At 52.4% G+C, this 25,509-nt stretch overlaps 11 protein-coding genes across 11 annotated transcripts; 5 read left to right on the forward strand and 6 right to left on the reverse strand.

Moving 5' to 3' along the window:
* Nucleotides 1-152: 152 nt before the first annotated feature.
* On the reverse strand, nucleotides 153-4,653 carry eaf1 (MYB and HSA domain protein; the record flags this gene model as incomplete). Its single annotated transcript, XM_056663183.1, has 5 exons — nucleotides 153-1,232; nucleotides 1,287-1,444; nucleotides 1,508-4,320; nucleotides 4,402-4,530; nucleotides 4,610-4,653. The coding sequence occupies 5 exons, from the start codon at nucleotides 4,651-4,653 to the stop codon at nucleotides 153-155; spliced, it is 4,224 nt and encodes a 1,407-aa protein (XP_056525296.1).
* A 692-nt stretch (nucleotides 4,654-5,345) lies between these two features.
* Nucleotides 5,346-6,869, forward strand: N7515_002440 (putative 60S ribosome biogenesis protein Mak11; the record flags this gene model as incomplete). The annotated part of the gene is made up of 2 exons (XM_056663184.1): nucleotides 5,346-6,260; nucleotides 6,312-6,869. 2 exons carry the CDS (start codon nucleotides 5,346-5,348, stop codon nucleotides 6,867-6,869), a joined length of 1,473 nt encoding a protein of 490 aa, XP_056525297.1.
* Nucleotides 6,870-7,328: 459 nt separating this feature from the next.
* On the forward strand, nucleotides 7,329-9,526 carry N7515_002441 (translation initiation factor eIF2 subunit gamma; the record flags this gene model as incomplete). The annotated part of the gene is made up of 7 exons (XM_056663185.1): nucleotides 7,329-7,596; nucleotides 7,697-7,718; nucleotides 7,775-8,000; nucleotides 8,357-8,389; nucleotides 8,451-8,568; nucleotides 8,633-9,437; nucleotides 9,496-9,526. The coding sequence occupies 7 exons, from the start codon at nucleotides 7,329-7,331 to the stop codon at nucleotides 9,524-9,526; spliced, it is 1,503 nt and encodes a 500-aa protein (XP_056525298.1).
* Nucleotides 9,527-12,413: 2,887 nt separating this feature from the next.
* On the reverse strand, nucleotides 12,414-13,283 carry N7515_002442 (uncharacterized protein; the record flags this gene model as incomplete). The annotated part of the gene is made up of 2 exons (XM_056663186.1): nucleotides 12,414-12,479; nucleotides 12,585-13,283. The coding sequence occupies 2 exons, from the start codon at nucleotides 13,281-13,283 to the stop codon at nucleotides 12,414-12,416; spliced, it is 765 nt and encodes a 254-aa protein (XP_056525299.1).
* A 578-nt stretch (nucleotides 13,284-13,861) lies between these two features.
* On the reverse strand, nucleotides 13,862-15,074 carry N7515_002443 (uncharacterized protein; the record flags this gene model as incomplete). Its single annotated transcript, XM_056663187.1, has 2 exons — nucleotides 13,862-14,697; nucleotides 14,741-15,074. 2 exons carry the CDS (start codon nucleotides 15,072-15,074, stop codon nucleotides 13,862-13,864), a joined length of 1,170 nt encoding a protein of 389 aa, XP_056525300.1.
* Nucleotides 15,075-16,001: 927 nt separating this feature from the next.
* Nucleotides 16,002-16,763, forward strand: N7515_002444 (SR protein-specific kinase Dsk1; the record flags this gene model as incomplete). The annotated part of the gene is made up of 1 exon (XM_056663188.1): nucleotides 16,002-16,763. One exon carries the CDS (start codon nucleotides 16,002-16,004, stop codon nucleotides 16,761-16,763), a length of 762 nt encoding a protein of 253 aa, XP_056525301.1.
* Nucleotides 16,764-17,402: 639 nt separating this feature from the next.
* On the reverse strand, nucleotides 17,403-17,699 carry N7515_002445 (uncharacterized protein; the record flags this gene model as incomplete). Its single annotated transcript, XM_056663189.1, has 1 exon — nucleotides 17,403-17,699. The coding sequence occupies one exon, from the start codon at nucleotides 17,697-17,699 to the stop codon at nucleotides 17,403-17,405; it is 297 nt and encodes a 98-aa protein (XP_056525302.1).
* A 550-nt stretch (nucleotides 17,700-18,249) lies between these two features.
* N7515_002446 (zinc metalloprotease) lies at nucleotides 18,250-19,881 on the forward strand (the record flags this gene model as incomplete). Its single annotated transcript, XM_056663190.1, has 5 exons — nucleotides 18,250-18,264; nucleotides 18,354-18,536; nucleotides 18,596-19,342; nucleotides 19,399-19,591; nucleotides 19,649-19,881. The coding sequence occupies 5 exons, from the start codon at nucleotides 18,250-18,252 to the stop codon at nucleotides 19,879-19,881; spliced, it is 1,371 nt and encodes a 456-aa protein (XP_056525303.1).
* A 301-nt stretch (nucleotides 19,882-20,182) lies between these two features.
* N7515_002447 (uncharacterized protein) lies at nucleotides 20,183-20,689 on the reverse strand (the record flags this gene model as incomplete). Its single annotated transcript, XM_056663191.1, has 1 exon — nucleotides 20,183-20,689. The coding sequence occupies one exon, from the start codon at nucleotides 20,687-20,689 to the stop codon at nucleotides 20,183-20,185; it is 507 nt and encodes a 168-aa protein (XP_056525304.1).
* A 518-nt stretch (nucleotides 20,690-21,207) lies between these two features.
* Nucleotides 21,208-21,727, forward strand: N7515_002448 (mitochondrial 54S ribosomal protein bL34m; the record flags this gene model as incomplete). The annotated part of the gene is made up of 2 exons (XM_056663192.1): nucleotides 21,208-21,284; nucleotides 21,367-21,727. The coding sequence occupies 2 exons, from the start codon at nucleotides 21,208-21,210 to the stop codon at nucleotides 21,725-21,727; spliced, it is 438 nt and encodes a 145-aa protein (XP_056525305.1).
* A 465-nt stretch (nucleotides 21,728-22,192) lies between these two features.
* N7515_002449 (putative zinc metalloprotease) lies at nucleotides 22,193-25,450 on the reverse strand (the record flags this gene model as incomplete). The annotated part of the gene is made up of 3 exons (XM_056663193.1): nucleotides 22,193-22,372; nucleotides 22,434-24,505; nucleotides 24,556-25,450. The coding sequence occupies 3 exons, from the start codon at nucleotides 25,448-25,450 to the stop codon at nucleotides 22,193-22,195; spliced, it is 3,147 nt and encodes a 1,048-aa protein (XP_056525306.1).
* Between the last annotated feature and the right edge of the window lie 59 nt (nucleotides 25,451-25,509).

Here is a 25,509-nt window from a genome sequence, read left to right on the forward strand (position 1 = left end):
CGCGATAGTCCGAATCAACGGGAGATGAAAGTCAAGGTGGAATAAATCAGCGTAAGGGTGGGAGTAAGTATGTACAGACGAATGGAAGAAGGTAAGGACGAAGTGGGGGAAGTGGTTAAGAAGAGGTTGCAGGGTGAGACTGTTAGCAAGCTTTAACTGCTCGCTGTCTGGGCTGCCGGGGCATGAGGACTCTTGCTAGAGCCTTGAGCGGCGCCAGCTTGGGAACTGCCGCTGCGTTGGGTTTGAGGAGTAGCACTGCGGCTGGGTTGGACCACAGCACCATTCAGGGCAGGAGAACTAGTCGGACCGACGCGGTTATGCTGTCCAGCCTGAGGGACCCGCATCATTGGGGAAAACCCTTGGTTTTGAGGAACCTGCATTGAAGACCCCCCGTTCGGAGTCTGGAAACTGGCCTCATGGGGAACCTGGTAATTAGCCTGGACGGCATTTGCGTTGATGCTACCAGCAGCAGCATTCATTGCAGCTTGTTGGGACAAGCGCTGCTGTTGCTGTTGCTGGTATAGGTTGAGTCGGTCCGTCGCCAGCTTGGTCACTTGCTCCGGTGGCATATTGGGATTGGTGCGCTGTATCTGGCTCTGAATAGTGCTGATTTGAGGCACAACACCGCTCGAAAGGGGATTGGGTTGGCCCATACGTGGCGACGGAGTTGACACGCCTTGCGGGGTCCCAGCGTGGAACGACGGGCTCTGCATTCCCCCATTTTGGAGGGCAGCCATCAAAGCGGGGTTATTAGGAGTGCCATTGGCATTGGACATGTTGAGATTCGGCGATCCCTGCGACCCGAACGGCTGGTTATGGAATTGCTGGCCTTGCTGGCCTTGCTGGGGATGTTGTTGCCGAGACTGGAGAACACGCTGCTGCTCCTGCAGGCGATTGGCTTCTCGAATGACGCGTGCGTTGTCGGGGGAGGCTTGCATCGCTAGACCTGGGCGTGTACCTGGTGTTTGCTGCAATTGAGCTTGTGGCATTATTTTCATGGTCATGCCATTGGGCATTTGGCCATTGGGTTGTGCACCATTAGGCATATTCTGCATTGGAAGGGCACGACCTTGGGTTGCGCCAGCATTGGGAGGCAGCCCATTGCTCATTCCATTAGGGGTTCCACCCGGCAGGCTAGGATTAGACGTGGGGCCCATGTTGCTGCGCCCGGCCACGTTCATCATTTGCGGCTGGTTAGGCACTTGGCCAGAACGTTGAGCCGCGAGACTTGCCTAGATGGGAGATCAGTACGAAGTCGTACCATGGTAGCATCATAGACCACTCACTCGTTGCTGCGCAATCATTTGCTGCCGATACTGCTCCTGTCTTTCCTGCAGCTTCATCTCTCTGTCATACTTCAGTCGACTGAATTCAGCAGGAGATGAGATTGGAGGCTTGGGTTGGTTAGCCTCATTGGCTTTTCGCAATGATGCAAGATGAGAAGCTAAGCAAGGAATTGTCAGTGGAGTCCTTGGACTTATGTGATCCCGTTATATTCCCAACATACCATGCTGCTGTTTCTGAAGCATAGTTTCCCGTTTCTTGGCCAGCTTGCGCATCGCGTCAAGCAAAGCAAGATGTTTCGAAGATCGTCTTCGGTCAACCCGAAGAGGCTGAGTGGTCCTCCGACGAACAGGGGGCTGAGGCTGAGCGTTAGCACCTTGCTGTTGCTGTTGTTGCTGCTGCTGCTGCTGAGCGGCCTGCTGCTGTGCCAACACAGTACGCTGGGCAGTCTCAAGCCTCTGGTGATAAGCTCGGAAATATTGAGTTTTGGACATATCCGCAGGAAGACCTTCCAGCCCCACCCATCGCTCAAAGCACTCCCATGGCGTCCGTCTCTCGGCCCCGGAAGTGAAAAGTGATGAAGGGGTAAGGCAACTGGAGATTAGAGACCAATTGTAAGAGTACTCCTTGACCAGGCGTCTAAGTTCGTCATCCTCGGCATAAGTCCACTGCGAGGACGAGCGTGATTCGAAGAAACCAACAGACGGCATGGGGTGTTCAGTCGGAGGCCGGAACTGATGGCCGGGGTGGATTCGATCACGAATAGGCTTATTCTCTGGTCGAAAGAGGGCAACGTTAGTCTGCTCAGGTGCCAACTCGGTGATGTGAGTATCCGAATTATTGCGATACTGGGAGTAATCGTATCGACTCTGTTTGCGAGGCGGCTCGTCATCACGGAAGCTAATCTTCGCTGAGGCGAACTTTGACACCGGTAGGAGTTCCGTCTTCCAGACAGAGTCCGGGGGAGTTTTGAAAGCAGGCAAATTGGTCGCCGGAGCAATCTGAAGAGGACTGTATATCGGCAGTTCGTCGAGCAGCTTCTCGGCAGCGGGGTTCATGTCAATTGAGAAGTTAAACTCATCAGGACCCAGGGAGAAGATAGCAGCAGGGGCGACTGTGTCATGGATGTCGTGTCGGGGCTCATCGTTGAACTCGCTGACCGATTCCTCCTCGGCAGATGGAACGAGATCCGGGGTGGGATGGGAGACACCGAACACTTCGTCGCCGTTGTCCTCGGAGGGTGGGCTGAGGACCGGCTTGGGGGCATCCTTCTCTGCCGGAGTTGACATTGGAATCTTTACTTGAACACGAAGCAAAGCCCGATGTTCTTCATCACTGTTGACATACTCTGCGCACCAATCGGCACAGCTCTTCGCAGCAGCAATCTTCCATTTTCTCTCCTCCCGGAAGTCGGTGCGCATCCACTTCATATGATCTAACACAACATCCCAATGCGACCCTTGACGGGGTGGTTCAACAGACCGTTTCAGTTGTCGCAGTGGCCATCGGTTAGCATTCTGAAGGGCGTAGATGCGCCGAAGTGTTCGGCAATCCATTTGCTCTTTGTATTCAAGCAGATGACTGTTCGTGCTCAGAGTCTTGTGTGCAGATGCTAATAGCGTGTTGAGATTCGTTCCCCGGGGAGGAGCGTATGCTCGGTTCAAGAACAAAGTGAAAAGATAGTCTTGCTCCTCATTCAGCTTGGCCACCGCGTCCATGTCTCTGGGTGTCAATTCCATGGAGTCAGCCTTCTCCTGCTGAGCAGCTGGCTGTTTGGGGAACACAACGGTAGAAAGTCGGCTTCTTTCTTTCTCCCGTTCTTTCCGGTCCTTGAAGCGCATTCTTGCGACGGAATCAGGAGAGGCCTGGTCAGAGGGAGTAGCAGGGTGGCTCCTGTCATGATTGACACTCTTAGGGGTCTCCCCAAGGATCTCAGAAACAGACTTGTGGCGGATAGCTCCTGATGATACTCGTGTGGTCATGCGTTCCGGTTGTGACAATCCGGGCTGGGTAGGCGGGATAGAGACGGACTTTCTAGTCGTGGCAGTTTCAACAGCAGAGTCTGGGACAGCTTCAACACGTGCGGACGGTGACAACGAGTCTCTGGCCGGAGCGTCAGCTGCTTGCCGCGATTTGGCTTCAGGAGACACAGCGGTAGGTTCCTGATCGACAACCATTCGATCTGCGTCGGCTTCAACGTCCACGTCCTCCTGAATTACCTCCTTCGAAGTGGGCAAATCATGGGTCACGCCATTAGAGGGCTGAGTTATTCTTGACTGAGCTTCTTCGAAGCGCAACTGCTCGTCTGCTGTCGAAGGAATCAAGCTTGGCTGAGGACGGCCAGACCGGTCATGCTTATGTTTTTGGCGATCGATTGTCGCAACATCCTCCGTCACTTCCTCTGCGGGGCTTGTATCGGGTGATGCGCCAACAGGAATAGGTGTATTAGTATTATAGGGGTCGGTTGAAGAAGCGGGCGATAGTGGTTGTTCGCCTTGAGAAAGCCCTAACGTAAGAGATGGTCGTGCGTCGCGTTTCTTTCGGAGAGGGTCGGAAGGGATCTCCAGTGATGCGACTCCGGTGGTAGTTGACTTCGACAGGCGAGGGGAGAGCTTTGCCAAATCTCCATCGCGATCGTGAGCACCAGGCAGTGTTTTTGGAACCAGTACACTGTCTTTCTCGTCGGCGCGCACTGCTTCGGGTGATTCGGCGGTGGTCTGCAATGGAGTAGGATCATGCAGCGGCTTTGTGGTATTGGTTGGCACGGATGGCCGACGTGATCCGGTCGGATCGACCGGGGTAGGTGAAATATTAGGTATCGCAGTCTCAGGTTGGTCTAGAACGGGTGATGCGCGCTGTCCGAGCTCGGTCGCATGCGGAAGGCCTCCATCGACGAGGGCAGTTGAGGGCGAGCTGATACCGACGGCTTTGTCGTCGATGCCAGTCGCTGTTGCCTGGGGAACCGCTTCTCTAGTTGGTGAACGCACGCGCACATGGGCTGGCGGCGGAAGAGTAGCTTCATTAAAGTAACGCCCCCTACATTCGGAATTAGCATTGAAAGAAATAACAAAATGGATTGTGACAAGCGCGTTGGAGTAATGATGTGACGGGACTTACTTGGTGAGATCGTTGGCGTCAAGGAAAGCCTGCTCTTTCTGACGGTAATGAGCGTCCTCGGTCGCGCCAAACCCGACCGTGGCTAGATATAATGCGCTGAGCTTGCGCTTTCTGCGCGACAAACAGTTTCTAGCCCAAAAATTAGCCCCATTTCGTCCTTCCAAGAGTATTCCCATCAAAAACACGTCAGGGAAAAATTGTTACATACGCGATCTCATCGTTCTTAGATCGTAGAAGCTCGTCGCGGAGCATGGAGTCTAGCTTCGGAACGCAGCATCCGATTAACGCGGGGACAAGAGAATCAAATCGAGCGAGGTCATCCAGATGGAAAAAATCGCTCGAACAAGATGAAAATGATGGGTGAAGGGCTGTAGGCGATGGAAAGCACCTGGAGCAGGATCTTTTTGAAGGGGGTGAAAATGAGGTTACAGGGCGGTATGAAAAATGTGGAAGAACGGGAAGATGTTGGTTTAGGTACAACCAGATACTCGCTCTTGCTATGAAAAATACACGGCTTGGCCATGTACCTGGTACTTCATAAAAAGTCTCTTTGATAGCTTGGGGGACATTAAAGACTGCTTCTACCACTATGGATGTAAGGATACATCTGACTTTAATGAGCTATCATAATATGGTGAAAGACTTGTGTTTCAAAAAGGCCGCCTTCATCAACTGGTAATGCACTGTATTTAAAATGTTCGTGCATTCTCCGCTTGCGTATGTGAGCCTGAGGCAGTGACATCTCATTGACGCCTTGCAGTTATGGCATTAAGGCAGCAAGGCGTTAAGGCGTTAAGGCGATAAGGTACTAAGGCAACAATTTCCTATCAAGGCGGTCCCGATAAAAAAACAGCCGGCAGAAAAGCAAGAAAAAAAGTTGTCCGCCCTCCAAATCTAGCTTTGACATTTACTTTACACAGACTACATCCATTGTTCAGATCATCATGGTGAAACGCAAGAGAACCGACGCTGCCAATGAGGACAAGACCTCTGGTAGTCCTCCCAAGACTACCAAATCCGCCCCGGTTCCCGCAGAGACTCCCGATGCAGCTCTCACCATCCAAGTGATCACTGGCTCATATGAGCGGGTTCTTCATGGCTTCACGGCCGGGTTCCCAGCCTCCAGCCTGAAAGCTAAGACCGAAACTGACTCTCCGAATATTCAATGCTCGGACACCTTCTTGTTCGAGGCCCATGGATCTGCAATTCGTTGTCTGGCGTTGTCACCACTACCCAAACCCACCGACTCTGCCGATGCGCAGAAGGTGATGTTAGCTACTGGTAGTACCGACGAGCGAATCAACCTGTACCAGATCTCCGCCGCACCGCCTGCCGTGAACGAAGACTATCCGTCAGTGCCGACCTTCGCCGGAAACAAGATCCTCGAAAATCCCCGGAACCGTGAGCTAGGAGCATTGTTGCATCACACCGCCAGCATTACTTCATTGAGCTTCCCTTCGCGAAGCAAGCTGCTCGCAGCTGGAGAGGATAACACGATCTCCATTTCCAAGACACGTGACTGGACCGTTGTGTCAACTATCAAAGCGCCAAACCCTAAAGTTCAAGGTCGACCAAGTGGTGACACAGCGCCTCCTGGGGCTGCCCCGTCCGGAGTGAACCACTTTGCGGTGCATCCCAGTATGAAGCTGATGCTGAGTGTTGGGCGTGGAGAGAGATGCATGAGATTGTGGAATCTCGTGACTGGCAGAAAGGCAGGTGTGTTGAACTTCACCAGGGAGGTCCTCCAAGGTGTGAAGGAGTCGAGATGGAGCACTGGCGAAGGTCGACGTATTGCATGGGACTCTGCGGGAGATGAATTTGCCGTTGCCTTTGAATGGGGAGCCGTCGTATTCGGGATTGTAAGTTACTTGGACTCCACACTTTTGACCAACTATTAACTGTCTCAACAGGACTCGATTCCACGATGCAGAGTTCTTCCCAGCCCGCGGAGCAAAGTTCATCAGATGAAGTTTGTCTCTTTGCCTCTGAAGGGTGATACAAAGGAAGATTTCCTAGCCATCTCTACGGAGGATGGACGAGTGATTCTCTACTCGACTAAAGATTTGAAGGAAGCGGAGGATGATACCGAATGTTCAATCCCCCATGCTACTCCCGTTGCTCAGATTGGTGGAAAGCAAGCTGGATTCCCGGGTCGTATCAAGGATTTCGAAGTCCTCACTCTTGAAAACCAAGCGAAGGAATTCCGCAACGACTCTCTCATCGTCACCGGCAACAGTGAAGGCGTTGTCCGCGTATGGAAGGTTGCTGGAAAGGACCTTGCAGCAGCAAAGCAAGCAAAGCAGGATACGGTTCAGCTTGGAAAGCTCTTGACCACCAACGAGACTGGTAACCGCATTACATGCTTAGTAGCTTTTGTCATGTTGCCGGCGGAGGATCCTTCCACCTTGATAGATTCTGAAGACGACGAGGATGAAGCGGAATCATCAAGCGATAGCGACGATGAGTAGATTCCAGAATTCCCGTTGCTTTCAACTGTTATACCCTTTTTACTGTGAGATAGACGAGTGGCAACCAATGTATTATGAGTATGAAAATGTCTCGAGTCCATAATTCTTTGTGATTGTGTGGCCATTGACGGATGTAAAGGAGTCACCCACATCAAACCCCAGACACATTTCAAAATCTCAAAGGCGAAAGAGAAAGCTGAAATGAATAGATTGCTTAGTATTCATTTGCCAGGCTGCATTAGAATAGCGTGGTTGAATTGTACTCACAGTAGAGTTGCCATCTAGACACCGCCCGGCCACACAACCCCCCACCTACTTCGATTATCATATCGCCCGCAGGAAGCAATTTTCATCCGACCTTCCATCTACCACCGTCTCCCCCACAGCTTCTCTAAACCACCTTCGGTTTCCGTGTTACGCTGCTGATCGCGAACTGAATTTTTATTTCCCTTCGCAACCATGGCTTCCAACGGCGATTTCTCCGATGAGGGATCCCAGCCCGGCTCGCCTTTGCTCGATGCCCACAACGCCCGCGGCGAGATTGAGGACCAGGAGCCCCTCGAGCAGGAGGAGAAGCCTCTCAAGTCCGCAATGAAGAAGTCCGCACCGGCCCCTCAACCGAAGCGCCCCGAACTTCCCGAGCAGCCCAACCCGGAGACCCTCGATCTGTCGAAATTGACGCCTCTCACGCCTGAGATCATTGCCAGACAAGCTACTCAGAACATTGGTATGTGTGATTTTAACAAATGGAGCCTTTTGTTGCCGGATGCGCATCATTTCTTGAATTCTCGATTTTTGACAATAACTTGGCTAACGTAAATTTTTAGGCACAATCGGTCACGTCGCTCAGTTAGACACCCCTCACTCGCACCTTCGTCCCCATAAGCATACTAATATCTTTTTAGCGGCAAATCTACCGTGGTCAAGGCCATTTCCGAGGTGCAGACCGTCCGCTTCAAGAACGAATTGGAGCGCAACATTACCATTAAGCTTGGTTACGCCAATGCGAAGATTTACAAGTGTGACAGCCCGGAATGCCCTCGGCCGACATGCTACAAGAGTTTCAAAAGTGAGAAGGAAATCGATCCGCCATGTGAGCGCGATGGATGCACAGGCCGTTACCGGTTGCTGGTACGTACTACTGCTTCTCCCCTTGGGTCCAAATCAGTTGTCGAATATGAACTTGAAGCTAACTTTTGATATAGCGCCACGTCAGGTACATCAGCCCCCGTCCTATAATCCCAACTTCAGTGTCCTACCTTCTTGAGTTAAAAGCTAACTTTTTGTCCCGTACAAAAGTTTCGTCGATTGCCCTGGTACGTTCGCACAGTCCCATGTCTGCCTGAACTTGGAACACTGCTAATTGCCTGTTTTAGGTCACGATATTCTTGTTAGTATCCATATTTCTGCGCATTTTGGAGTCCACGGTTATCTTTCGGGGTTTCTTGGCTTCTCTTTGAGACCTGATGCTAACCAGCTTTGTGCAGATGAGCACCATGCTTTCAGGAGCTGCGGTCATGGTAAGTTCCATGCTTCATTATAGCAAAGCAAAGTCGGAAATATACTAATTCATGTTTCTAGGACGCCGCTCTTCTTCTTATTGCCGGAAATGAAACTTGCCCTCAGCCTCAAACTTCGGAGCACTTGGCCGCCATTGAGATCATGAAGTTGAACCACATCATTATTCTCCAAAATAAGGGTAATTTGAATTACGCCGCGACTGCCTTGATGAAGAACGAGACTGACTTTCGCTCGTATTATAGTCGACCTCATGCGCAGCGATAACGCCCTCGAGCACTACCAGTCTATCCTCAAGTTCATCCGTGGTACTGTTGCCGATGGCTCGCCTGTTATTCCCATCTCCGCGCAGCTTAAGTACAACATTGATGCTGTCAACGAGGCGCTTGTGCACACTATTCCTATCCCTCCTCGCAACTTCGAGGCTACTCCTCACATGATGATCATTCGTTCTTTCGATGTCAACAAGCCCGGTGCTGAGATCGATGAGCTCAAGGGTGGTGTTGCCGGTGGTTCCATCTTGACCGGTGTTGTAAAGCTGAATGATGAGATCGAGATTCGCCCCGGTCTCGTCACCAAGGACGAGCAGGGGAAGATCCAGTGCCGTCCCATCTTCTCCCGCATCGTCTCTCTCTTCGCCGAGCACAACGACCTCAAGTTTGCCGTTCCTGGTGGTTTGATCGGTGTTGGTACTCGTGTCGACCCCACTCTTTGCCGTGCCGATCGTCTTGTCGGTTTCGTCCTGGGCCACCGCGGCCGTCTCCCCGCTATTTACACCGAGATCGAGGTCAACTACTTCCTGCTCCGTCGCCTGCTGGGTGTCAAGACCGCCGATGGCAAGCAAGCTAAGGTTGCCAAGCTTGCTAAGAACGAAGTCCTGATGGTCAACATTGGTTCCACCGCCACTGGTGCTAAGGTCCTGGGTGTCAAGGCCGATGCTGCCAAGCTCAGCTTGACCAGCCCTGCTTGCACGGAAGTCGGCGAGAAGATTGCCATCAGTCGCAGAATCGAGAAGCACTGGCGTCTTATCGGATGGGCCAACATTGTTGCGTAAGTTTACAGGTCACGTAACACTTTGATGACATATGCTGACTATCTCACTTTCTAGTGGTAACACCCTCGAGCCTATTCAGCAGTAAAGCAATTTCTTGAATGATGTCCCAGTTCGAAGGGAGGGAAGGGAATGAGGTTTGTTATATCGGAGAAACTGCACCTGAAGCTTGCTATGTCTGCGGCCGACGATCTCAGCCCACCAACCCTCGAACACGAGTCTTGCGATATATCTTCGCAGAAAAAGTCTACGGTCACGAATAGATTCCCCCGGCTGCATAAAGAGGATGGGAACGGAGATATGCAATCCTGCATTGTCGCCACCTCAATCGGTTTTCCCTACTGTATATCAGCGACCACTTTGGTCTGCGGTTGCGGGTCAGGGTTTGATATGAGGGATGGATGACGAACTGGATGCAGGTGACAGCAAATAGGATATGTGCTTTATGTTTAAATCTTAGGGAGGAGTTGTTTAAAAGGTTTCCTTTTCATTGCTCATGTTATTCCCGCATCATCGGGGTCCTACCTATGTAGATAGAGCCTATCCAGGTCTGTTGTAAAAAGTGCAGGGAGATCACTAGCAATTCAAAAGCTTCGGCATGCCAGTTACAAATGTTTAGAAGGGCTTTATGCCAAAGCATAGGTCTGCGCAGGGGTGAGACAATTTGCTAAGACACACGAGGAGAAAGCCAGAGCCCTGGGGGAACGATTCTTTCCTGCCGCTAGTGCCGACACCAGCACTCTATCTGACCTCGATTGGTATGAAGCATCCTTTCGGAGCTCGGCAGACCTAGATTGGGACGTGTCGGCGCTAGATGTGAGCGGAGCCATTGCAGGTGTTGGCTCGTCCAAAGCCACCGGTGAAGATGAAATCTCGATCGCCCTGCTCAAGGCGTGCAACAGAGAAGGCAGGCTGGCGGAAATCCTCTCCGTTATGACCCGAGCAAGCTTCCAGCTAGAGCATTTTCCGAGGTGCTTTCGCAGCGCGGTCGTGGTAGTACTTCGAAAACCCGGTAAGACAGTAGAACAACAACGAGATACGGGCGCCTATTGACCGATTGCACTCCTCAGCGCCGTAGGGAAGGTCATTGAAGCGATCCTGGCGAGAAAACTTTCGGATGCCGCTGAGACACACGGACTACTCCCCGACCTACAGATGGGTTTCCTGAGACACAGATTTACGGAGGTAGCAGTCAGAGTCGTCACAGACGCCGTGCGCACGGCGTGGCAACACAAAGCCTGTGCCTCGCTGCTGCAACTCGATCTAGCCGGTGCATTCGACACGGTAGATTGGTCGTGGCTGCTTTCGACGCTCCGAGACCTAGGTCTCCCGAGACGTCTTGTGAAATGGCTAGCAAGCTACTTCGCAGGGCGAACTGCATGTCTCCGGTTCGACGGGGCACCTCAGCAAGACAGAGGATTACACAAGGCACGCCCCAAGGATCCCCGCTGTCGCCCGTCCTCTTGATTCTTTTTGCGACATCGCTCTACAGGAGACTTGGTAACATCAGCGGCTTGGCCACTATTAGTTTTGCAGACGACACGAACCTTCTGGCGTTTGCGAAGGACACTTGCATGATCTTGGAACACGCTTACGGGATCTGTGACGAGTGGGCCAGGGAAAGAGGTATGAGATTTGGGCCAAAGAAGAGCGAACGGATTCATTTCACCAGGACGCGCCTTCCCCGAGCGGAAGGAGTCTGCATCCTTGATGAGGGCCGGGCTACCCTAGCCACTGTTGAATCTGCTCGGTTTCTCGGAGTTTGGCTCGATCGGAAGCTCTCCTTCAAAGAAGCCAAAAGGGTCCGCGTCAAATTGGAGACCCAATCCCTGGCGCTTACCCGGCTTTGCGGCAAAACCTGGGGTGTTCGTGTCTCTAAGGCCAGGGAAATTTACACCAAGGTCATCAGGAGCGTTATGGCATACGGTGCTAGTGCGTGGCACACCCCCACATCGAGGAGCGGCAATCCTCGGGGCCCCGCCAAGGCCCTGCTCACGGCCCAGACTACGGGCTGTCACTGGGGCCTACAAGGCAACCCCGGTGCATAATGTCGAGTCCGAAGCGCGGTGCCCTCCACTAGACCTCTACCTCTCGCGATGGGTGGCGAAGGCTGAACAACGACTCGAGCAGACCGGGATGGCCCACCTCCTTCGCACCGTATGCGCAGGGGTGGCAACGAAGGTGAGAACGCGACGAGGTAGGAGACCAGCCCGCACCGCCACACCAGGGAGCGTCTTGTGGAGACGGGTTTGGGCCGAGCAATGGGTAGCACCAGATGCGGATACAGATGGTATGCCTACTTCACAGGCATCCAGCCCTATGCAGTGGATGGACGTGGACGTGGACGACCCGACGTTGCGGGAGTGGAAGTCCAGAAGGCGGCGGAGATTAGAAGACGTGAGGGAACGACGAAGCCGCAATGGGAAAGCGGCGGACGAATACGATCTCGACCCGCTGCTAAACCCCCTCAAGCTACACTGGGGGCTCACCAAGGCGAAGAGCTCGCTCCTCGCCCAAGCTCGCACAGGAGCTATCGGGCTGAATGCGTTCCTCCACCGCAGGAGAGTCCCAGACATCGAATCCCCGCTCTGCCAAGAGGACTGCGCACCAGAGACGTTCGCACACCTCACGCTCCACTGCCCACAATACACGTCTCGACCTGGAACTACTCGACGGGCACTCTCTGGGGGCAGCGCTTTCACGGGACGGCTCGGCTCAGCGGCTGGCAACCTGGTTCTTCAACCTGGGACGACTGAGCGAATATAGGCTCGCAAGGGAATTAGAGGGCGGTGGCACTTGGACCCACGAGGCCCACACGGGGGAGACGCCGAGGAGGAGACGCAGAGACATTGCTCTGTAGACAGTCAGCTTAGGCCCGCAGGAGTCACGTTGTGGGCGCAAGCCCCATCTTAGCAAGAGCCTTCGAGGCTCGAACCCTCAGGCGGTCGAGATCGAGGTTGACAACCTCGTCCGGGTTACGCATCGCGTCCAAAGACCCCCGCCACAACTGGCCTCGAGTGAGGCTGAGCACCTGAGGCCCACTTTGATGTCGTGGGAAGATGGTCTGAAAGATGTTATTAGTAACATAGCATGGAGTAGTTACCTATACACGAAAGTACATATGTCCAGGTCTGCTGTGTACATACCTCCTCCTGTTGTTTCGTCAGTCGTCCATAAGCATCTAACGCCCAAAGGCATGCAGTCCCTCGTACAGTTCCGGTCCGCCTCTGGAGGTACCACTTGATGACAAGCCCCCTCTGGATTAGTCCTTCGCTCCCGCGCAGCAGGAGCTCCATGTCGGCTTGCAGTGCCGTCATGGGTTCGGTCCACCCTACCTCTATGACAAATGAGGGTAAGCTCTGACCGTCATCGGGCGTGACGGCGACATCTGGGATCTTGGTAGATTGTTGGTACGGGAATGCTGGCATGGTGAATGGAGTATTTGATAATGGCTCAATCTCTTCTGCTTCTGCGATGGTGATACTCCCATTGCTAACCCATCTAAGCATCATATCGATATACCAAGAAGTCACTGCTTCGTGGATGGGTGAAGGCATCGAGAGCCGAAGTGTTCTTTCGTGAGAGTTCCAAGTATACCTATACTTTCGGCCAAAGATCTTACCATCGTCCTTCTCCAGCCGTTCAAGGATTCGTTGGCCCCACTTCAATGGGATATCGACGAAAAGGGCATACTCGGGGGTTGCTTCGCTTGCGATAAATTTCAGAGCTTCCGACAAGTTGGTATACCCAGAAAGCGAGAACACTGATTCACGTGGTAAGATTTCAGAGTCCGACGAAGCCGAGTCGGTTGCTGAACTTGTTCGGATCTTTTCAATCTGGTCCATTTTGAAGAGGCGGAGGAGATGGATCAAGGAATGAAAGAGTTGAGTTAAGGAGAGGGGGAGGTGCGAATGTTCAAGAGGAAAGAGCGAGGGCAGGAAAGAGCGAATAGGGGGGGTCGCCAGGTCGCCGTGTCGTGGTAATGCGGCCTAATGCCTGGTAAGGCTATTACAGTAAACCCCCGATAGTACAGTGGTGTCTGATAAGTATTTAACCTCCGGTACATTGGGGGCCTATGACCCACTTTAATACTGCCGGACAGAAACCTCGGGAATTCGAATTCATCCAATAGTTGGTGACGTGCGAGTTTCAATTAGCTGATAAAGTAAGCGGTCTAGATAGCGGTCAAAAGTAAAAGTGGGGACCTATGTACCGGAGGTTAAATACTTATCAAACACCACTGTAGGTAGGTAGACATTTTGATCAGATCATATGCCACGAGCCACTGGAGAGAGCCAGGGATATATCAAAATGTGTATACAAGTAGGTAAACATAACCTGGTTGTTGGGTGAGAATAGGTGTGTTCCATTTCGTATTGTTATCTGACCAATGATTGTTCTTCGAGCTACCTGATCTTAAGAATCAGCCATTAATGCTTTCAGCTTTCTTCCGGCTTTGTGGTGGTCTTTGCCACCGAAAGCAGTATTGCCCCTTCTCTAGTGCAATGCGTCTTGAACGCCCACCCGTTTGCCAAACAGTTTCTCCTTCCTCTGTCCAACCTAGCTCAAAGGGCACACTGTAGTCTGGAGGGGTTGGGAGATCCGGCCATGTAAGCCGCTTGGGTGCATTGAGATGTTGCTCTGTGGCTTTCTCCGTTCTCGACGCTATCCATTCATCCAGAAAGTTGCGGAACTTTGAAACATCCGAGTCTAGTTCGCGGCGACAAGTCCATTCAATATTCTGTACCATATCTGTATTTCGCTCCCAGTGAGGAATGCTTGTGGGATGTGTATCATTCGTGATGATCTCGTGTAGTGTAAAGACAACACCGGACACATCGTCTCGACCATCCATTAGACCTTCCTTCCCATTGGCGGCCCAATCAAAATCAAAGAGAATAATCTTGTCTGTGTCGGGGTCAATAAGCAAATTGCGTGGTGCAATGTCTTGGTGCATAATCCCTAATTCTAGGTTCAGAAAATCCACCAGTTGAGTAAGCTGCTGTAGCCATTCAAATCGGAATGGTCTTTTTGGATCATCGGCTAGCATTCCGCCTGGGATGTACTTCGTTGTGAACCCAATCACTCGAGATTCCACGTCCTCGAGAACAATGCGGTCGAACAGTATAAGATTAGGATGTGGCGGCAGCTTGCTGAGCAGATTCGTCTCCTTCCAGGACATCTTTAGCCTTCGAGGCTTGTCTAAAGGGTTGAATTTGAATGCAACCCTCTGATCATTATATGACACAAGATCGACACCTGGTCCAAGGCGATCAAGCTCTCGAAGTTGAGAGAAGTGGACGGTAGGGCAATCTGCGAGTGATGGACAGAGTGATAAGGGGAGATATCCAGAAAGCCTGTATCATCTTTTTCCGGTCTGTCGAAACTCCAGTGAGAAGCCCGTCATCGTCGACTGTAATTGCACGAACCTCCGGGGAAAGATAATCGGCAAATTGAGCAAGGATCGAGGTCTCAACGTCTTCTTGGGGTGGAAACAGCTTGGCAGTTCCTTTGACTTTGATCAATCGCAGCTGATCCCAGTCCCAGACGTTGCAGTGAGTTTGGGTTGCTGGGTTTTCCCTCGGGCCAAAATAGCCCTGGCCCTCCGAGAGTAATCTGTCTTGCGGGTCAATCATGGTGAAATCAATATTTGGATATTCGTGCGTGGATGGTTCTCAGTGGTACAGTACTGCGAAGGGGGTTTAAGGGGCTTGTTATTCCCACTACCCCTGCAGGTGCCTGGTGACTACAGTTCTCGACTGCCACCAATAAAAACCACTCGATCAACTCTCCAACAAGAACATGAACATGAACCTTGGGTGGAGACTCTCTCGCTCATTCTGCCAGCTCATGATTCGACGAAATCAGTCTAATCAGACACTCTCGCGCCTTCCATTCACACCAAAGATCTGCCATCACAATGCCTTTGAGTCGCATCCATTTCGATGCCTTTATACCATGGCTGACTCGTCATATCTACAAGTGGAAGATATATACCATCCTGGGGTAGATGTCGAAGACTTCGAGAACTATGTGCCCGGTGGATACCACCCAACCCTTATCGGAGATACCTTCTGTAGTGGCCGCTACACCGTTGTTCACAAGCTCGGTTTTGGTGGATATTCAACAATTTGGCTAGCCTGGGATCAGCAACGCCGGTGCTACGTATCGCTAAAGATACTGACTGCGAGTGAATCGCCAGATAGTCACGAGGGGGAAATCCTGCATCACCTTAAGAGGGGTGACCATACTCATTCTGGGAAGCAATTCATTGCCTCGCTACTGGACCAATTCTCGTTTCACGGCCCAAACGGACATCATCGGTGCTTGGTTGGAGAGCCTGCTGGCAGTAATATTGCCGAGTCCAAGGAGAACAGCACAAACTTCATGTTTCCACTGGACGCTGCAAGATCCGCTGCCGCCCAGCTCCTCTTAGGGTTGTCTTACTTGCATGCAAACGACGTATGCCACGGAGGTGAGGATAATCAGGCTCTGCATATCTGTTTACTGATCCCACGTCCTAATCGCACGCAGATCTCCATTTGCGCAACTTTCTCTTACGCATGCCGCACTTTGACGATCTAAGCACATCTGAGCTATACAAGCGCTTCGGTAAACCCGTTGAGGTTCCTATCAGGCGAGTGGATGGAAAGCCCGGTGGACCCCACGCGCCGCCGCATGCCATCTATTCCATGAATTTGAGCATGCCTGCTAACGAGATGGATAATCCGGAAATCATCATCTCGGACTACGGAACGTCCTTTATTGTGGCAGACACACCCATACCGACTCTCCATACCCCGGCTCTCTACTCTCCACCAGAAGACTTACTCAACGAACCCATCATCCATCCCACCGCAGCTGATATATGGACCCTAGGTGTCAACATGTACGAGGTCTTAGGCGAGCGTCCACTCTTCGAAACATTTTCCTGGGACCGAGATGATATTATCGGCGAAATGATCAATACGCTGGGCCGACCGCCCGTGAGATGGTGGAACTCTTGGCTTAAACGTTCCGAATTCTTCAAGGAGGATGGGTCATGGGTCGATGACTTCCGCCGTATCAGCACCCCAGTCTTCCGACGTCTACCCCAGCGCCTCTGGGAGATGGGCCGTGGTGAGACAGCGCAGACGTGTGAATGGGACGTTGCAGGTGGAGAACTACGTGCGTTGGAGGACTTCCTCAGAGCTATGATGACGTTTGAACCGGCGGAACGACCTACAGCGGACCAACTCCTGGGGTATGAGTATATGGTGAAGTGGGCATTGCCCGCGTGGGAGCGGCAGAAAAGGCAGAAGAGCAGAATAGTGCCCAGCCTGTAGATGAGCACTAGGCTGCCCGCGCCCATGTAGACAGGAAGAAGGGCCGACGGATATGCTTTGAACTAACCTCATGGTTGTTGAGATATAAAATCGCATTTACTATGGGTTTTGGGGGGGGGGGGGGGGGGGGGGTGGTCAGCTCGGTGGGTTGGCCAGCTCGGTGGTGAACTACGTTTACTATAGTATCATTAGTTACGCGGCCCCGTTCCTCAGAAAGCAACTCGTTCTATATGATGGTTTCCCACGTTCCTCGCCCGGCCTGTGGACTTCTCGTGGTGTTGTGTCGACGGGCTGGTTTCCATCCCTTTGAGAGTGTCTCGGCGCGGGCGCGCTCTTTTTTCTTTATTCAGTGCCAGGGTCCTGTCGACGGTCTGGATGTGCCAGTCGTTTCTGGCGCTAACCATGCCTTGTCGGGCATTGCTGGCTGGTCTGAGTCGACCTCCGTACCAGACTTCCCCCCCATAGAGGAGGGTTGGCATCACGCAGGTGATAATCGCCCTTCTCAGTGATGAGGCCGGAGGGCCGTGTGCGGTTCTCCCCAGGTTGCGGATGTGATTTGCTACAGCCCGGGCTTTCTTGGCGCGGATCGAGACATGTCTCTTCCACGTCATCTTCCGGTCGAACCACATTCCTAACCATCTAACCGCTGCCTGCTCTTTGCCCAGCGCCTGTGGCGGGTGGATAGTGAGACCTTCCTCGATCTCGGCTGAGGGGGGCGTCTTGTCCTCTCCGTCTCGAGAAGTGCATGATCCCGAACTTCTCAGGAGCGAACACAATCTTATTGCGCGCGCCCCATCCTGTGACTCGCCTGACGCCCTCCGCTGCAAGTCGAGTGGGCTCCTCTAGGGTGCCGGCTATCTTGAAGGTATTTAGGTCATCAGCGTATCCGATCCTCTGCTCATGCTCATGGAAGATCGGTTTGGCGTCTTCGCCCATCTTGTCCCAAAAGGCTTCCTCCTGTACTGATGAGTGATGACCTAAATACCTTCAAGGTAGCCACCCTAGAGGAGTCCACTGGACTTTGCAAGTTTGCAGCGGAGGACGTTAGGCGGATCACAATATGGGGCGCGCGCAAATGTCGTCATAGCTGATAATACCGGAGCTCGCGCCTTCCCAAATATGAAGGCACTGTATTGTTGATGTTTCTCGTCCGTAAGGTAGACGCTTAAGTCAGAGGCGCAAGCCTGGTTGAGATCTTACCTCAGTGCGGGAGTCCTGGTGCCCGGGCTCAGCCGTCCACCTGAAAAAGGCGGTGGGTTTTGGCCATTCACCGCCCGCGGCGTCCAGCGATGCTGACTGGTCCTTAGATCAGGAACCGATCTGATCAGGTCTAGCGTGTTAAAAGTCTGGCAAAAATTTTGGATCATGTGATAAGCTCTGAGGGGACGTCATGCATAGGATCTGACTAAGGCTGCCGATAATAACAAAGTAGCATCTTCTGCCTGGAACAACGCCTCTTTCTTCGCCTAGTTGCGAGATTCCAACCATGTATATCCTCGAGGTAAGTCAATTTGACTGATTTATCGTTACCTTTCCATGGTGATAATGTTTATCTGCGTGAACACGTTGCTAATGTCCATCCTTCTCCAGCAATTGGCGCGCCTGCTCGACAGGCCGCTCTTCCCCTGGAAGAACGTGCTCGTGGGCTTCTCACTGGGCCAGTTCGTCCTTGAGGGCTTCCTCTCACTTCGTCAGTACAAGTTTCTGCAACGGACAAAGCCTCCCCAAGTCCTCGAAGGGGAGGTTACTCAGAAGGTGTTCGATCAAAGTCAGGTATGATCAATAACTGCCCATTCTCTCTCGTGCAGAAGCTTATTGAGGGTTTAATACAGGCATACGGTCGCGCTAAGGCCAAGTTCGGCTTCGTTTCTGGTCTCTACGGTCAAATCCAAAACCTCGCATTCATCTACGGTGATGTCCTGCCCAAGATTTGGGGCCTCAGCGGCCTCGTATTGGCACGTTACCTTCCTGGTCGTTTCCAGGGCGAAATCTGTCAAACATTGGTATTCTTCTTCGGTTTCAACATTATAAGCACTATCCTCTCGCTGCCCGTCTCGTACTACAACACGTTTGTGCTCGAAGAGAAATTCGGCTTCAACAAGCAGACGGTCAAGCTTTGGGTCACGGATATGCTCAAGGGTCAGATGCTTGGAATTGTTTTGGGAGCTCCTATCATCACTGCTGTCCTCAAGATCGTCCAGAAGTTCGACAATTCTTTCTTCTACTACCTCTGGCTCTTCGGAGTCTTCCTTCAGGTCTTCGCCATTACAATCTACCCTATTGCTATCCTGCCATTGTTCAACAAGCTCTCGCCCCTTCAACCCGGTGAACTCAAGACTGGTGTCGAAGACCTGGCCAAGAGACTCAGCTTCCCTCTCTCTGAGTTGCACGTTATTGACGGCAGCAAGCGCAGCGCCCACAGCAATGCTTACTTCTACGGGTTGCCATGGAAGAAGCACATTGTAATCTACGATACCCTGATTGAAAAGACCGAGCCCGAGGAGGTTGTCGCTGTGCTGGGCCACGAGCTCGGCCACTGGAGCCTTAGCCACACCACCAAGCTGTTCGGCATTGCTCAGGTACGAATTTTCTGGGTTGCCCTTGGTTATGAATTAGCACTAATCATTTGGTTTAGGCCCACATGTTCTACATCTTCGCTCTCTTCTCTGTCTTTGTCAACAACAAGTCGCTGTACCAGTCCTTTGGATTCATCAAGGAGCAGCCCATCATGATTGGTTTCCTGCTCTTCTCCGATGCTCTGGCTCCCATGGATGCTATCGTGAAACTTCTCATGAACATCCTCAGCCGGAAGTTCGAATTCGAGGCTGGTATGTTCCCAATAAGGCTCCCGTGTACCTTCAACGATACTAATGTTTTTCGTACAGATGAATTTGCCCAGAACCTCGGTTACTCAGACAAGCTTGCTTCTTCGCTCTTGAAGCTCCAGATCCAGAATCTGAGCACCATGGATGCTGACCCGATCTATGCTAGCTACCACTACTCTCACCCCATTCTTACTGAGCGGCTCGCTGCGCTTGGCTGGAAGGGTGGCAAGGTAACTAGCAGCAAGGAGGAGGACAGTGAAAAGCCCATCAAGGCCGCGGACCGCGAGCTGTAAAGTAGATTCTTGCCATATCTGCGATTTTCGAGCCTTTTTGGTTCTGAGCTTTGTACGGCAAGACAGCTGGACTGACTATACCCAGCGGTGGAGATGTTCCATGATCCATAGTATTGATTGAATTATAGCAATTCGTCTAAGCTCTAAACCTCACTGTTTGTGCAATGAAATGCAAATTGTACTTTTGTACGTCCAAAACCAGACCCAGCCCAGAGTAAACCTTCAGATCGAAATAATGAAAGAAGCAAAGAAGACTCCAACCCAATGCAGCAACGCCCACAACCATATATATTCCACACACTCAATCAGACTCCTCAGCCTTCGCCCTCGCCTTCTCCTTCTTCTCCGCCAACCTCCTCTCCTTCTTCTTCCGCTTACGCTCCTCCTTATCAAGCCCAGCCTCCTGCTCCGCAAACGCCTCCGCCTCAGTCTCAAACTCCGCATCATTCATAACGAGATCATCGCCATCCTCCAGCTGCTCCTGATTGTTGCTCGGCACAATTCCGGCAGCAACATCCAGGTACTCCTCTCCAGGATTCTGCTTCGCGACAGTCAAGTCGCGGCCGAGGACCTCGCCGGCAAGACCTGCTTGCACGCGCTTCAGGTTGTGCAGTATCAGGTTCGGTGCTGCGGCGGTTGTGCGCGAGACGGGGCCATGCTCGCTGATGCTGGCGTTGGGTTGCAGTGATGGGTCTGTTGCGGCGCGGTCCAGATAGGCGGCTAGGAATTCTTGCGCGGCGGATTGGCTGATTGTTTGTGTGTTTTGAATTGTGACCGGGGGCAGGGCTTGGGGGCCTTGGGTTGCCATTTTGGTGGAATTGGTATTGTTCGGGTTTGGTGGAATTGGGATTGCGGTCGAAGATAAGGTGGCCCGGTGGTAGGATTGAGAGAGTTGGAATCAAAGGATCTCCTGAGTTCAGTGTAGTTGCGACCAAGAGAGAGAGACAGAGAGAGAAGTGTATGGGCGATATTCAGTCGCATCTCGAGATCAAAAAAGTTCGGAGACGCTAGGCCCGATCGGGTAGGTCGACTTTACGCTGCAACTGTACTTCTCATGTTGATAGCTCCCAGAAATTGTAGATAGTTAGAAGATTGTAAATTCAACAATTGACACAATTCCACCTCTTCTAACCCTCCCCAAGTATAGTGCACGTCGTAACAAAACACCCATCTCAACGCGGGTCCGTGCTTCGGCGGCTCCGCGCTTAATTTTCTGTCCGACGCCCGCGTCTTGTCCTCCAAGCCCTCAACTCGAGCCCTCCAAGTCCAACAAAGCCTCCCACCTGAACCTCAATCGCCCTACAATAAATCGCAGGGTCCTCAAAAATGTTCTGTCTCCGCTCCAGGGCCATTCCCTCAGCCGTCCGGGCCACCACATCGGCCATGCGAACTCCGTTGAACAGGTACGCAAAGTCCCAACCCAGACCCCAGAACTCATTCCAGCTTCGAAACCAACCAAACCGGACTGCTGCTGACCCTGACTAGATTTGCCCGAATTCCGCAACTACCAAGCACACAGTCCACACCCTCATCCCGCTCCTTCTCCCTCCTCTCCACGCCAACCCGCTTCCAACCCTCGCAAACACTCGGCGCCCGCTTTCCCACGCCAACCGCATCCGCCTTCTCGCCGCTGTCATCACTCCTCTCCCGGGGTTCTGCTCCTGCTCCGCAGCAGACCCGCTCGTTCTCGGCCAGTGCTTCTCTCGGCGTGCGCCGCGTGACGTTCCGGCCCTCACGACGGGTGCAGAAGCGTCGCCATGGGTACCTGGCGCGCAAGAAGGATAGGAATGGGCGTAAGACTCTTATTCGGAGGACGTTGAAGGGGCGGAAGGAGTTGAGTTGGTGATTTTCGTTCTCGAGCCTGACCTGTGAAGGGTTGGGGAAGCGCGGGATTATCACCGAAGTGGAGGGTATGGGTTGCATGGAACTGGAACTCATATTGTGCTACGGGCGGTTATAGGAAGAAAGATTGAAGGGGGCAATTACCGAGAGTCCATTCTTGGGGACATAGTTCTTCGAGGATGGGTTCCGGGTTCAGTCAAGATGGTGTCTTGTCTGGCGTGTACCATATTTACCTCCCCTGGGAGGATGTGTGTGATTACATTTCATATAACTAGTGTGAATTTTAAAGCTTTGTTTGGTTCATTTATGAGCTTGGTGTTTCTACATTTGGGAAAATTATAGGTGCAGCGCATTCGTAGCAAGTAATAGAGTAGATTCACTGTCGAGGCTATGTAGAGGTCACACTTCCCGTCCTTTATGTGATCTACTTTGCTATATTCATGTACAGACCTTTAGTTCATCAGTCATATCACTCTTCGTCACTCTCATCGTCATCATCCTCGGATCCGGTCTCATAGTCCTCGTCATCATCTTCATCTTCATCGTCCTCTTCCTCATCGCCGACCTTCAGACCATAGTCATCCTCGAATTCCTTGAGGGGCTGGACTGTGGGAGTGAAACCGCAAGCCTCGAAGCCCTGCTTGATGGTCTGATTGTAGACAATTAGCAATCGATGCCTGAAAAATAAAAGATAAGAAAAGCCAACTCACCTCTTCCAACACAGTTGCACAGGTGACAACCAAGTTCGCCTTCTTCGGATCGAACATGGGCAAGATGATATCACGCAGAGCACCCCTGATCTGGTCAGTGGTGATAGCGCGCACATTCTTGAGCATCTTCTCCTTGTAGTCGCTGGGCAAGTTGCGCACGACCTGGCGGATGAAACTGCCCTGAGCAGCACCGGCGGCAGTCATCTGCTCATTAGCGAAGTTGACCACGATGCTGCTGATAGCGCCCTCGAGCATCAACGGATCGAAAGGCGTAACACCGTTCAGATAGTTCTCAACGATCAGCTTGCTAGACTCGAACGCCTTGTGGGCGTTCGGGGACCGGTACACGTCGAAGTTGACAAAGCCAGTGTCGATGTTGTAGCTGAAGTTGGTGCCGTATGCCAGACCGGTGCCGCGGACGGCAACCCAGAGGGGACCCTCAACGGCGTTCATGTATGAGATTGCGACTAGCAGCGCGGGAAGCTCGGGAGCATCGTACGAGTCCAGACCACGGCCGGTGGCGTAGGCGAAGGACGAGTCGATAGTCGGCATGGGGACAATGTATGACTTGCCGCCAATGTTCTTGCCGGCATCGCTCAGTCGAGCGCGTCGGTTGGTGATCGGCCGCAACTCAGTGCTGGTGCCGAGAGTCTCGGCGAAGGGCTTCCAGGCCGAGACTGGGTTTTGGAGCTTCTCGATATCGGCAATGACGATTACACGGACGTTGTCGGGCTGGAATAGCGAATTGCGAATCTCCTCCATGCGGTTCACGACTTTCTCGGGGCTCTCGGCGAGCAGACGCTTGACGCGCTTGAGATAGCGAGCCTTGACCAAGGTGGAACGAGCGCGGACAATCGACTCCTCTGCGTAGTGAACCATCACATGCACGGCAGCAAGCATGTCGTCGCCGCTGCGTTTGGAGTCAGGCACGTCGGCCAAGAGACGGGAGTTGATCGCCTTTAGTCTCTCCACGTCGAAGACAGACTTCCAGCACAGCTCCTGCAGCCAGGCGATGGCGTTCTCGTACTTCTCCAGCTCAACCTGGAAAGAGACACGGAGCATCTCCGAGTTTCCAAGACCGCGAGCAGTCTCCATCGAGTATCCCACGGTATCCCGCTCTAATTCCACAACAACCTGCTCAAAGTCGATTGTCTTGCCATCGCGCTGCACCGGAATGTTGAAGAACGCTTCGGTGTAGATGGACAGCAATGGACGCAGCTGGACAGGCACAGCATCAGCTGAGATGAGAACGGAAAGCTGGACAAAGCTACTGGGGATATGCTCGAAGTGGATGAAAAGGGACTGGTCAAGCTTGTCGGCATCGACAACAGTTTGAATCTTGTTGTCGGGGCGTCCAGCCTTCAGGGCAGCACCTGAACGAGCGGTGGCGGTCTCCATAAAGTGGATGGACTCGGTGCCGGGGATAGCGAACCGTTCTAGCAGCTCCTGTGGGATCTCCTTGTCGTTCTCTGCCTTGGTCCTTTCGAGCTTGTCGGCAAGCTCCTTCAGGCCCTTCTCGCCAAGACGCTCCTTCTGCGCAGCAGCCCGAGCCTCTTCATCCTTTTTCAAGGTCTCAGACATCTTCCTGGACGGGACACCCAAGATAGTGACGTGGGCTGCATCGGAAATCCATTTCTTCATGAAAGCACGCCATTGGTCCTCAGACCAGGTCTCAAGGACTTCATATTCCTTCAGAGTTGCGACGTCCATCAGAGTCGAGCCATCGCGCTTCCCGAAGAGGAAATCAGAGATAACGTACTCTGCGAAGGAGGAGGCAGAACTCTCGGTGGAGAACTTCCAGGTCCGGCGCTGACGGGCAATGCACTCCTTCAAATATTGCATGTCTAGTGCCTTGGCCATCGCATCTTGGAGAATTTCGAAGAATCTCTTCTCAACCTGCTGCAACTTCTCGGTCTCGACGCTGGTCAAAGTGAAACGAACCTCCATACTGGGGTGGTCTTCAGTTGCGTAGTAGACGGCACTGGCAAGCTGTTCCTTCTCTACAATGATGTTCTCTAGCAGGGCTGCAGATGAACCGGCCAGATACAAGAGAGACACATTAAGAGCCCCGGCTATGACACAGTAAGTTTTTGACCTCGCAAATTAGTGAACAGAAACTCACATAGGATAGGATCTGTGCAGTCAGGTCCCATGAATCGAATTTCGATTTCACCGAATGATTCATCCTCCTCAGGGAACTCAACTGTCTGAATCGCCGATTCTGTCAAGTAGGCAGCCTGCTTGGAATCCACCCAAGGTCTCTTGAAGGGTGCGTCTGGGCTAGGAATGACATCTAAGATTGTATCTTCGAATTTATCCAAGATCTCTAACATGTTGTTCTGGTCGACTTCGCCGGTAATGATCAAGCACAAGTTCTTGGGCTGGTACATCTCACGGTGGAACTCGCGAATGCGCTCCGCGGGCAGTTTACGAAGCTGCTCCATCATACCTCCTGTCTCATAGCGGAAGCCTATACCGGGCGCGTACATCAGTCGCCGGGCGGCCAGATCGATCAGCTCGGCGGCATTGTTTTGCACACCCTGCATTTCAGAGTACACGACACCGGCATCGTTTCCAGAGCCGTCAATGTGGTGGACTTCAGTGTAGCAGCCTTCGTCAGTCAAAGTTGGCGCAATCACATGCTCCAAGTAGACTGGCAGAATGCGAGCAAAGCCTTCCCAGCCTGCAGTATCCAGTGTATACGCAGTGTGATCAGTTGCTGTCCAAGCATTGGTACTGGAGTATACACGGGTAGCTAGCTTGTCCAAAAAGCCCTTATAGCGGTAGTTGCGAGAACCCATGAAGCACAAGTGCTCTAGAGTGTGAGGAGCACCCGAATCATCGTGAATTTCGGTTGCAAGAACAAAGTAACCATTCACCTTAGGACCTGGCTGGTCGATGATGACCACTCTCATGCCAGTGCGCTGTGATTCATACTGAGTGAACTCGCTCGGCGAGTAATCAGGCTTGAACTGCTGGAGCAGTTTGAAGTGACTGTTCTGCACTGAAGGCGACATATTGATCAATGGGGCAGAAGACCCAGTGAAGAAATTTCGCCGGAAGTTTGACAGTCTGG

Source organism: Penicillium bovifimosum (assembly GCF_028826915.1).
Source record: "Penicillium bovifimosum strain IBT 22155 chromosome Unknown utg000002l_segment0_segment0, whole genome shotgun sequence".
Lineage (NCBI taxonomy): Eukaryota > Fungi > Ascomycota > Eurotiomycetes > Eurotiales > Aspergillaceae > Penicillium > Penicillium bovifimosum.